The following is a 12,801-nucleotide window of genomic DNA, read 5'->3' on the forward strand; positions in this document are numbered from 1 at the left end:
TCACATAGCAACCACTTATCTCTGGCTTCCAGACAGGCACTCTACCATCAATTTCAATCAATGCAGAGTAACGCTGTTTGTGGCAATTCGATGTAAATATACACAATAGTCCATACATGGGTAAACCTTTCTTGAGGAAACCCTTCACAAGGACATCTAGACTAACACATTGATATTCTCTCTTCTTGACCTAGTTTCCTGCCTTCCCAATTAGGCTATTATCATTGTATCACACGTCCTTCGTGCAGTCCCTATTCTTCAGTCTTCAAAATTCATGCTGTATATCTACAAGCCAAACTACTTAAACTTCAAACTTGATTAAAAGAAAATTTAAAAAACACACTTGTACCAACTATCAAAGACTTGTAACTTGATGTGAAGTACGCATCACCCATTAATATTATCTTTACATCCACTAACATCTAAATATATAATTTGCATCTGGATATTATGTAGCATTTGGAATTATGTAGTCCTGTTAACCAAGATAAAATGCTACTTATCACAAAATCCACAGAAAATAGAATAATGGAACACCATGAAAACAGTAATATGTAGTGTAGTCTGAATTTTATCCTGTCAATGGGAATACTCAATGGAGCATTTTAAGCAAAGGGGTAGTGAGATCAAATATACATTTTAAAAGATCACTGACCACAATTATGGAGGAAGGTATGATAACATTCTTCAAAGAACAGTGGAGGGTTGATGAGGACCTAAGGTAGGACAGTGGGGTTGGAGATTGTAACAGACTATGAGTGAAAGATGCAGTTGCCACTGCTGTTGCTAATCATGATGGTGGTTGTGGTGGTGGTGGTGGTGGTGGTGGTGGTGGTGGTGGTGGTGGTGGTGGTGGTGGTGGTGGTGGTGGTGGTGATGATGATGATGATGATGGCATGAACTACCATATATGTGGAGGTCTATGTGTCAAGCACTGTGCTTACCACTTTATATGCATAATCTAACTGGATCTCCCCAACAACTCTATAACCCTATGATAGGTGCTGTTATTATTTCCCCATTTTCTAATGAAGAAATTAAGGCTTATGATTTATATAACTTGCCCAAAGACGTACAACTAGTACATATAAGAGTTATGAGTTTAGTGGTGGAATCAGTTGTATTTATCTCCAGCACCATCCCCTTCTTTTGGTAACAGAATCCTGCACTAAAGTACAGTGGTGTGAACTACTCCTTCCCCTTTATATATAATCCTGATGGAATCAATGAAGATGTCCTGTGCTCTCCTGTCTAAAAAGGGGCAGATAAAAATATAGGAGATGGAAGCTCTTTTTCTGTCTACTGTCCCAAGTATAAAGACCATTTTCTCATTTTTGAAAAATATTTTTATTACTTTTTACCCTATATCATGAATGGAGGTTTTATATCAGCAACTGTAGTGCTCTTTTCTCTGAGTCTCTTTGGCCTCTATTCCAGCCACTCCCCACACCGATACCAACATCCCCAGCAGGACTCAACTGAGCTTGGGAATCAATAATAATGCAAAAGGTATTTATCTTTTCCCAAAGAAATTTGCTTGCCAAATTGAAATGTCTTTTTACCTGCATATCTTTATATTTCATTATGCTGCCTTGTATGTTGGTCTTACAGTACACCTAGAGCTACCTGGCCAGTAGAGATAGTCTGTCAACACAAAAAAGTAGAATTCAGAGATGGAAAAAGATTTTCCAGTTATATGAGCCGTAAATTCTTCTTTTATTTGGATTTCTGTTGCTTACATGTTATAAAGCAAATTAACATAGAAATTGATGCCAGGAAATAAGGTGATACATGTGACAGAACCTAAAATGTAAAACTTATTTAGCAGAGGCAGGATGCAAGGCAGTGAAAGTCCTCTCATCCCCTAACCGGAATCCTCTTGCACACAGTAACCTATAGTTTACTGTCTTAGAACTGAGACCACCCTAATTAATGCAGCTGATGCTTTAGAAAACTTGGTATAAAAATGTCAGGACAATGGAAAGTAATGGTTACTACAGTTACAAGAAAAACAGGCTGGCAAGTTTGAAAACAGACAGGACAAGGACACAGCTAGCTACGAAGTGCTCTTTTCAACTATTACCAGAAAACCGAAAAGATTAAGAATGACATAATTATGTTTCTAGAGGGATTACAGAGTTCTTTGAACCAAGGATCAAAAGAGGAAAAGCAGGAAACACAATAGGAGATGAGACTGGGTCCTGGAAAGGGGAAGCTTGATCACTAATGACCATGTTCAACATTTATGAATATTGGATGAGTTCTTAGTTCCTACATTTGTTTAATTTAAATCTTATTTTCATTTAAAAAAAAATCTCCATTTGAACTCTTTATTTCTCTAAGTGTTTGTCCTTTTCATAACTAGATCATACTCTCTATTCTACCTCCCAAAATTTTGACACAAAATAAAACTGTAAAACACAAACACAAATAAAACTAATGCACATGTAATTAAAAAATAAGCTACACAACAAGTGGATAGTAGAGGAGTATGAATTTAAGAGTTACTCTGTCCACTTTTTTCACAATGCTCCTTGATATCCATTTGGAACACCTGTAGAAAGCAAATTAAGTTTGTCCTGGCCTTATTCAGATGTAGAAAGTTAAAATAATAAAGGTACTGTCTCAAAGCATTCCTTTTACCTATCTCTGGCCAATGCAGTCATCTCCATGGCAATGTTAAGAACAAATCTACTCCTTCTGTCCCAGGTTGAAACTTAAGATACATATTCCCATTGTTCATTGTTTCAATGGCAATTATGTATCACTGAAGTGACACTATTGATAAACTTAAGGTATAAAATGACATAAAAACAGCCTTTTGAGAGTTAGCCTGATAATCTAGCTATAAATTATAATATCTAGTCTATAATATCAAATTTGAAAAATCTATAGAGGCCCCGCCCCTGTGCCCTGAACCAGCATCATGCAGGTGGGCATGCCAGTACCACCAGCAGAACCCCGGCTCCACATGGCTCCCTCACCCCTCCACTTTGGACCCAGGCAGATGGGGAGCTACATGCCCCACCCCCACGCCATGAACCGTCACCATGCAGGTGAGCCCACCAGGGGTGGCTGGCAGCAACACCAGCCAGTGGAACCACGCAGCTCCATGCAGCCCCTCATCCCGCCTTAGACCCAGGGGGGAGCACCAGGCTACAGTTCCAACCCACCGAGTTTGGCCCAGCAGAACTCCACACGCTAGGGGCTCATTCTATGACCAAAGAGACTAGAATGGGAACCAAGGTTGTTTAACATAACCACCACCACACCTACTGTCAAGCAAAGACAATTCAACCCCCACGGTGGCAACCAAGGCCACTCCACAGCCAACCTCAGTGTAATAGAAGAAGCAAACCCACTAGCAAATGACCAAGCATCAGTGAAAAAGCACTAGAAGCACCAACAATCAAGAAGAAATGACACCACTGAAAGGATACAGTAATGCCCCAAAGTCAGACTCCATGGACCAGGGAATCCTTGAAATGTCTGAAAAAGAATTTCGAGGAATTAGGAAAACTGGAAGAAATAAAGGAAGACTCATTTAGAGAACATGATGAAACAAGAAAAAACATCCAGAATATGAAGGAGGAAATCTACAAAGAGATTAATACCATAAAAAAGAATGTAGCAGAACTTGTAGAAATGAAAGACTCACTCAATGAAATAAAAAACACAACTGAGAGCTTGAGCAGCAGGATAGAGCAAGCAGAAGAAAGAATTTCAGATCTTGAAGACGGTCTTTTTGAAATAAGTCAGGAAGACAAAAAAAAGGGAAAAAGAGTTTAAAATAATGAGGAAAACCTATGAGAGATAGCAGACAACCTCAAGGGCTCTAACATCCAAATTGTGGGTATTCCTGAAGGGCAGGAGAAAGGAAAAGGTATCGAAAACCTACTCAAGGAAATAGTAATGGAAAACTTCCCAGGTATAGGGTGAGATACAGATATTCAGATCCAGGAAGCCCAAAGGTCCCCAAACAGATTCAACCCAAAAAGATCCTCCCCAAGACATATTACAGTTAAATTCGCAAGCTCAAAGACAAAGAGAGAATTCTACAAGCAGCAAGAGAAAAGCATCAGGTCACTTATAGGGAAATCAACATCACACTAACAGCAGAGTTCTCACCTGAAACCCTACAGGCAAGAAGAAAGTGGAATGATAAATTAAAAATACTAAAAGAAAAAAACTGCCAGCCAAGAGATCTTTACCCAGCAAGGATCTCCTTCAGAAATGAGGGAGAAATAGTGTATTTCCCAGATAAACAAAAGTTGTTGGAATTCACCACCACACAACCAGCCCTACAAGAAATTCTCAACGGAGTCATTCATCTGGAATCTGAATAATGGTGACCATCATCACGAATACACAAGCAAGAGTAAAACCAACAGTTAAAACAAAAACACCAGCAAGAAAGAGAAAGAAGCTAAATCACTCCACCTTAAATTCCCAACTCACATTGAAGAAGAGAAATAAAAGGGGAAACAATGGTCAAAAGATATTTAAACCAACTAAATAAATAGCAATTAAATGACAGGAATTAAACAACACTTCTCAATAACTAATCTGAATGTGAATGGACTAAACTCCCCAATCAAACACAGACTAACTGACTGGATTAAAAAGCTAGACCTAAGTATATGCTGTCTTCAAGAGACCCACCTCACCTGTAAAGACACTCATAAGACTAAGAGTGAAGGGAAAGAAAAAGATATACCATGCAAATGGAAACCAAAAATAAGCAGGAGTAGCTATTCTTATATCAGACAAAATAGACTTTAAACCAAAAAACATTAAAAAAGACAAAGAAGGCCATGATATAATGATAAAGGGAACTATCCAGCTAGAAGACATAACAATCATAAACATGTATGCACCCAATACTGGAGCACCCGGATATATTAAGCAAACACTCTTAAACCTAAAGAAGGAGATAGGACCTAATACATTAATAGTGGGTGAGCTGAACAATCCTCTCTCAGTATGGGACAGCACTTCCAGGCAACAAGTCAACAAAGAGACACAGGATTTAATCTACACCCTAGACCAAATGGACTTGGCAGATATATACACAACGTTTCACCCAACAGCAAAAGAATACACTTTCTTCTCATCAGCTCATGGTACACTCTCCAGGATAGATCCCATTTTAGGTCACAAATCTAGTCTCAGCAAATTTTAAAAAACTGAAATCATTCCAACAATCTTTTCAGACCACAATGGACTAAAACTGGAGATAAACAATAAGCAAATTGCTGGAAGCTATACAAATACATGGAAAATAAATAATAGGCTCCTGAATGACCTATGGGTCCAAGAAGAAATTAAATGGGAAATCAAAAACTGTCTAGAAACTAATGAAAATAAAGATACTTCATACTAAAACTTGTGGGATACTGAAAAGCAGTACTAAGAGGAAAATTTATTGCAGTCAATGCTTATTATCAAAAAAATGTAAAGACTCCAAATAAACAACCTAACACTACACCTCAAAGAACTTGAAAAATAACAACAATCCAAACCTCAAGGCAGTAGACAGAAAGAAATAATTAAGATCAGAGCAGAACTAAATGAAATAGAGACCCAAAAAACAATAGAAAAGATCAACAAAACTAAAAGTTGGTTTTTTGAGAAGATAAACAAAAAGACACACCATTAGCTAGATTAACAAAAAAGGAGAGACAAGATCCAAATAACAAAAATCAGAAATGAAAAGGGAGACATTACAACTGACACCACAGAAATACAAAGAATCATTAGAGACTATTACAAACAACTGTATGACAACAAATTTGAAAATCTGGAAGATACGGATAAGTTTTTAGACACATATAAATTACCAAGACTGAATCAAGAAGAGATAGAAAACCTGAACAGACCAATAACAAGCAAAGATATTGAAGTAGTAATTAGCAATCTTTCAAGAAAAAAAGTTGGGATCTGGATGGCTTTACAGCTGAATTCTATCAAACTTTTAAAGAGGAGTTAACACCAATTCTCATGAAACTGTTCCAAACAACTGAAACAGATGCTACTCTCCCAAACTCATTGTATGAAGCCAACATAACTCTGATACCAAAACCAGATAAAGACACAACAAAAAAAGAAAATTCCAGGCCAATATCCTTGATGAACCTAGATGCCAAAATCCTCAACAAAATATTAGCAATTAGAATACAACAACATATTAAAAAAATTATACACTATGATCAAGTGGGATTCATTCCAGGTATGCAAGGATGGTTCAACATATGAAAGTCAATAAATGTGATACATCAAATCAACAAGCTCAAGGACAAAGACTACATGATCATCTCAACACAGACATCACTCCTCAGGCTTATAGCCATCTGATGATATTAGACAAAGGCAACTACGCTGGGGAAAAGATTGCCTCTTCAACAAGTGGTGCTGGGAAAACTGGATATCCATATGCAGAAGAATGAAACTAGATATGCATCTCTCACCATACACTAAAATCAACTCAAAATGGATTAAAGACCTAGGTATCAGACCCAAAACTATAAAATTACTAAGGAAAATATAGGTGAAACACTTCAGCAGTTAGGTCTGGGCACAGGCTTTATGAACATGAGCCCAAAAGCATAAGCAGCAAAAGAAAAAATAAACACATGGAACTATATCAAACTAAAAAATTTCTGCACATCAAAACAAACAATCAACAGAGTGAAAAGACAACCTACAGAGTGGGAGATAATTCTGCCAACTATGCATCTGACAAGGGGCTAATATCCAGAATATACACAGAACCAAAGCAATTATACAGTAAAAACATAAATGACCCAATTAAAAAATGGGCAAAGGAGCTGAATAGACATTTTTCAAAGGAAGACATAAAAATGGCCAACAGATACATGAAAAAATGTTCAACATCACAAGTCATCAGGGAAATGCAAATTAAAACCACACTGAGATACCACCTCACTCCAGTTAGACTGGCTATAATCAAAAAGATGGTGAATAACAAATGCTGGCGAGGGTGTGCAGAGAAGGGAACACTACTGCACTATTGGAGGGACTGTATATTAGTACAACCACTTTGGAAAACAATTTGGAGGTTTCTCAAACAACTATAGATATATCTTCCATATGATCCAGCAAACCATCTTCTGGGTATATATCCAGAGGAATGGAAATCATCATGTCGAAGAGATACCTGCACTCCCATGTTTACTGCAGCTCTGTTTACAATAGCCAAGATATGGAACCAACCTAAATGTCCATCAATAGATGATTGGATAGGGAAACTGTGGTATATATACACTATGGAATACTACTCTGCCATAAAAAAGAATGAAATACTCCCATTTGCAACAACATGGATAAACCTGGAGAAACTTATGTTGAGTAAAACAAGCAAAGCACAGATGGATAAATACCACATGTGCTCACTCATATGTGGGAGCTAAGAGAGAAAGGAAGGCAGGAAAGAAAGACCATAGTAGTGCTGTGATCCAGCAGAGGGAGGGAACACTCCTAAGGGCTACACATTGGAGTTGAGGGGAGAGGGGGAAGGGGAAGGAGGTAGGGAGACAATTGGGAGGGGACGAAGGGTACAAAAGTAATTTCTGGTAATGGATATGCTCCCAGTACGAATCTGGCCCCCACATCATGGGCAGGAGGGGGGACAATCAGCTTTGTATCTCATGAATATTTGTAATAAATAAATAAATAATTAAATAGAAATGAAAAATCTATATATAAAAAAAGTCCTTTTGGAACACAACCAACCCTATCACAAACTGATCAAACAAATCTTCCCATGTTGACATCAAAGCATCACACAACACATAAAACATTTTAATGATTACTCTAAGAAAACAATGTAATCAAACCTCATTTTTTTTCAGAGTAATAGTAATGTCAAACAGTTATTTTTGATTCCAATTTAAAGACAAAACAACCAAAAGTTAATGCTAAGAGAAAAATTCTAAGAAAAGTAGATGTGATGATCAATTATTTCTGATGGAATTTTTAAAAATCAGAATAAAGAAATGATAGCACCCTCTGCTCTTTTAGAGAAAATTACATAATGTGATATGAAAGTGAATACTAACCTGCATTAAATTTGTCAGAAGGAATCTCATCCTTAAAGGATGTTTGCTTTTCTTCCCCACGAGCCTGACACATTATACAGAATCTGGTATGACATGACAAGACCATCCAGGCCAAGGCTTACTCAGCTAATCTTGACTCCTAGGGGTACTAAACTAAACAAAAACCTCTGACAGCTTATACTGATATAAAACACAGAAGCAAAAAAGGTTTGATTATTGAACTTTATTAGAAACAAACATTTTTTAAACCCCAAATAGACACATCGCTGAATCAGGATTACTTCTTTATAATGTCAGTTCGGGTCTGTAGCTGAACCAAATAATGATGCTGATGATATGAACATAAATAAAATTATAAGATCATAACTCTCTTCATTAGCTGTTCATAAGGCATTTAACGATTAAACATTATCAGGACTCTATCCTGAAAAGCTTTGTAGATTTTCCTTAGAAAAAAGTTCAACATTTTTACCATCAATAAAGAGTTAATTTTAGAACGTAAGATTTATGGATCAATGACCAAATTATAAGGAAAGACCAAAGCAGAGATTCAATCTTACAGAAGTAAAAGTTTATTCTGTGCTTTAATTCCACTTAAAAAGAAACATGAAATCTTAAAATGAGTGGAAAAACAATTCAGTAGCTTGACTCAACTGTTTTTGTTTTGTTTTGTTTTAACTACGAACCCCAGCTCACCTAACAATACCATCACTTAGTAGCATGAGTGGATTAACAAGAGAATGTGCAAAAGAATATCTACAAACAATACGCAAGGGAGTATTTACACACCGAGCTTTCCCATCAATCCTGTTACCTTCATTGCACCCATAAAGACAGAACCAAGAGATAGAAGAAACATCTACAAGCACAATAATGTTCCATCTACACACACATCAGTTTATTGTGTAGCTGTTTGTACTTGTGTGTGTTATCATGAATCTCTTCCGTGTGATGTCAATATCATTGAAGAGAGCTCAGGTTCAGAAAAGCAGCTACTGATGGAATCAATCCCTGGTCAGACAAATATTTAGAACAGTGAAACAGCAAACCAAGTAGTATTTTCAAGCCTATCGGATTAAAGTATTTCTTAGGCATGCAAAACAACTAGTTGGTCTTCTTTTGGCAATAAAACTTTGAAATAAAGGACTAAATATTATTATAGGTTACAAATTTGCCAGATCATGTCTGATTACTATACTCAAAATAATTTCTGATAAGCCCTTATACTTTGTTCCGTATTCTTCTAGCTTACCCTAAGTAAATGATAAAATCCTTTTTAATAAGCATTCCAATGTTCCTTTAGTTTGAGGTTTGTTTGTCTCACAAACTAGACAGTAAGCCTCTTTGGGACAAGAGCTACAAAATCAATCTATTTCCCTGAACTTTTTGAATGAAGTTATTTTTTATACTTTGTTTCCCGACCACTTACCACAGGCCTGGTACAAATAAATACAAAATAAAATACTATATTTATAGAATGAATAATTCCTTACAAAACATACAAGAGTACTTCAAAAAGTTCATGGAAAAATAGAATTAAAAGATAATACAAATCTTTCCATAAACATTTTTGAAGTACCTTCGTACAATTGTAGCCTGACTTCAATCTCAACCCCATTTTACCCCATTTTCCTTGCAGACAGAAAGTTTTTTCTTAAAAGACCAAAATAAACCTCATTACTCTCATGCCAAAAACCCTCTCATGGCTGGATAAAATAAAAACTCCTTAGGATGAAATTGTCTTGATGTGGCTCCAGCCTACCAATTCCATCTCCCTGACACCCCCCCCCCATCCCTACCTCTCTCTCACCCTTGCCAGCACAGTGAATGGGTGTTCTAATGCTTCCAAGCCTGTATACATAGAGCTTCCTCTACTTTGCCCTTTCCTCAACATGCCTCCTCAGACTTGGCTAAATGCCATCTCTTCTATGAAGCCTTCTGCCTATCTCCCATCTTGGTTAGCTAGTCTCCTAACACAGTACATTTAAGAAGGAAAGAATAAAAAATTTGCTTCCTTGAGAATAGTGATCACCAAGTATGGCAGACACTCTAATGTAAATTGAAATGGGGGGTGGATAATTTCTGGTATTATAATGATCACAAGAACATATGAATTTGAATAAAATTTAAGAGCCTGTACAAATATTTCCAACTTTGTGAGTTTGGGAATTTATGAAGATCATAGGCTATATTCCTTGTGAAAATTAAGGGTCTAGAAAATACTATAATTTCTACATTTTTCTCACATTCTAGCTGACTCTGTGTCATATTAATAATAGTGATGTAAATACAACATATTCTACTAAAATAATATCCTGTTTTAACAGATATGTTCACAAACTTCCATCCCCTCAGAAGTAAATCTCTCTAACACTGATTTTAGGTTCCAAGTACAGTATTCATCTCATGTATCTTAATTAAATTTGATACCTTTTTCCAAGTGGAATGCTAGTATTACTTCATTTTGTTAATATACGATTGCACTCTGAGAACTGAAGCATTACAGGCACACAGGTCATAGACAAGTTACTGTTTTCAGTCTCGAACAGTAGAAAATATAATGATTTAGAAGATACTATAGGATTATGATTTAGGAGATACTAATAGGAGTCAGAGACAAATGTAGGGGAGCGGGAAGATGGAAGGAAATCAAAAGAGCTCTGAGTGGGATAGTATAAAGTGAAGTTGGGACAAGAATATCAAGAAGTCAGAGTGGGGAAGAAGTCAGAGAGAGCTGAAGCAACAGCAGAGATTCTCCTGCTGGCCTTGCAGAAGCAAACAACATGCTGTAAATTGCCTGTGGAGTGGGCTCTGTGGCAATGACCTGAGGGCAGCTTCTAAAGAAGCTGAAAGCAGTCCCCAGCCAACATCAAGCAAGAAAATGGAACTTCAGTCCTACATCCACAAGGAACTGAATTCTGCCAACAACCTGTGAGCCTGTAAGAGGACCTTGAGTCTCAGGCAAGATCACAGCCCCAGCCGAAATGTTGATTTCAACATGTGAGACCTTGAGCAGAGGCCCCAATGATGCTGCGCCTGGGCTCCTGACACACAGAGACTATGAGATAATAAATTTGCATTGCTTTAAGCCATTGCCTTTGTGGTAATTTGTTTATCTGTTGCTGTTTTTTCCTGAGGCTTGGATTAACAAATTACTCTTCTTAAAAAAGCTTCTAATAACTCTCCATTGCCAATAGAACAGTTTCCTACACAGCAAGAGAAAACTAATACATTATGCTTTACAATCAAGAACATACTGCTCTTTCATGTTATTGTTTACAAATCCTGATCAAGAAAATAGTGCTCTTACATGTTATTGTTTACAAATCCTATCTACATCAAACATTTGTTTTCTCAAACAATACATTGCCTTTTTTATATAATCTAGCAAATAAGCTTCCATTTTCATGAAATCTGGACATTTCAAATTTGTTATAAAAGCGTTTTATCTCTGAGCTTATTTGGTTAGATTCAAAACATATCTAAAAGAGAAAACTAAAATTAAGAGTATATTTCCTTAACCTTTTGGAACCTTTTCAAGATACGATTCCAAAAACTTACCAATTTAGAAAATATTCACCATATATTTCATGTTTAGAAAAAAGATACATACTTAACATACTTATTTTTCTCTTTTGAGTATTAATGTTTATCACTAAGGTATGTCGTATTAAGAAATACATCACGTTGTGAAAGCATACCCACTGTGTGAACATTTTCATATGATAGGTAATATGTGGAGAAAGAATACAGACCAATTTCACAATCAAAATAAATTATACATCTGTGGATTCAACTAACCACGGATTGAAAATATTCAAAAACAAGAATTGCACCTTTACCAAACACATACAGACTTTTTTTCCTTGTCATTATTCCATAAAGAATATAGTGTAACAACTATTTACATATCATTTACATTGTATTAGGTATTACAAGTAATCTAGAGATGATTTAATGTATAAAGGAGGATTTGCATAGGTTACATGCAAATACTACACCATTATATATTAGGGACCTGAGCATCCATGGATTTTGGAATCCATGAGAGGTCCTGGAACCAATCCCCCACAGATACCATGGGATGACTGTATATAATAATAAATTTTCCAACACAACAATCTGTTTACATAGCTAAATCTGTCACCTAAGTAGGAGTAAAGTTAAGGAAAGTAGTTAGGTGATGTAACTTGTTATACAGTTAGGGGGCAAAATAAGCTGCCATTTGTTTTCAGAATGTAACAATTAAAATTTTCTTCTACATTTTTAATAAACAGGAAACTTTTAATTAAATAAATTTATAAACAAACACCCAGAATATAGGTTCATAAAATCAGTTGCTTTATAAACCTTTTTTTGTTCAATTCCAAATTAACTTTGGCCTTTTAAAAAGAAATCTATCAAAAAAAAAAAAAAGAAAAGAAATCTACTTCAAGTTGGCCTACCTTCCACATTCAAAGTCCCCATTTTAGATTCCAAGAAATCAAATAATGTACTTGGGGCTGATGGCCTTGCATTTCCTAGGTCCTCTTCATCTTCACATCTTATTCGCCCCCGGCCCTTTCCTCTACCTTGAGATTTAAAAGCAAAACATATATATTGTATATGCAAAAATAAAAAGAGAAAATACACTAAAATGTAAACAGCAATCACTTTAAGTGGGATTTTGTATGTATGTCTTTTCATATTTTTTGTATATTCTACATCTTTATAATAACTTTTC

General features: G+C 36.1%; 1 protein-coding gene across 2 annotated transcripts in view; it reads right to left on the bottom strand.

The window, feature by feature from the left end:
* TDRD3 (tudor domain containing 3) overlaps window positions 1-12,801 on the bottom strand; it is a 178,221-nt gene that overhangs the window by 49,651 nt on the left and 115,769 nt on the right. For both annotated transcript variants that reach the window (XM_063102539.1, XM_063102540.1), the window contains exon 10: window positions 12,524-12,649. In XM_063102539.1, coding sequence (XP_062958609.1) covers window positions 12,524-12,649 — 126 coding nt within the window. The remainder of the gene's footprint in view (window positions 1-12,523; window positions 12,650-12,801) is intronic.

The sequence above is a fragment of the Cynocephalus volans genome, chromosome 7, assembly GCF_027409185.1.
Source record: "Cynocephalus volans isolate mCynVol1 chromosome 7, mCynVol1.pri, whole genome shotgun sequence".
NCBI classification, from domain to species: Eukaryota; Metazoa; Chordata; class Mammalia; order Dermoptera; family Cynocephalidae; genus Cynocephalus; species Cynocephalus volans.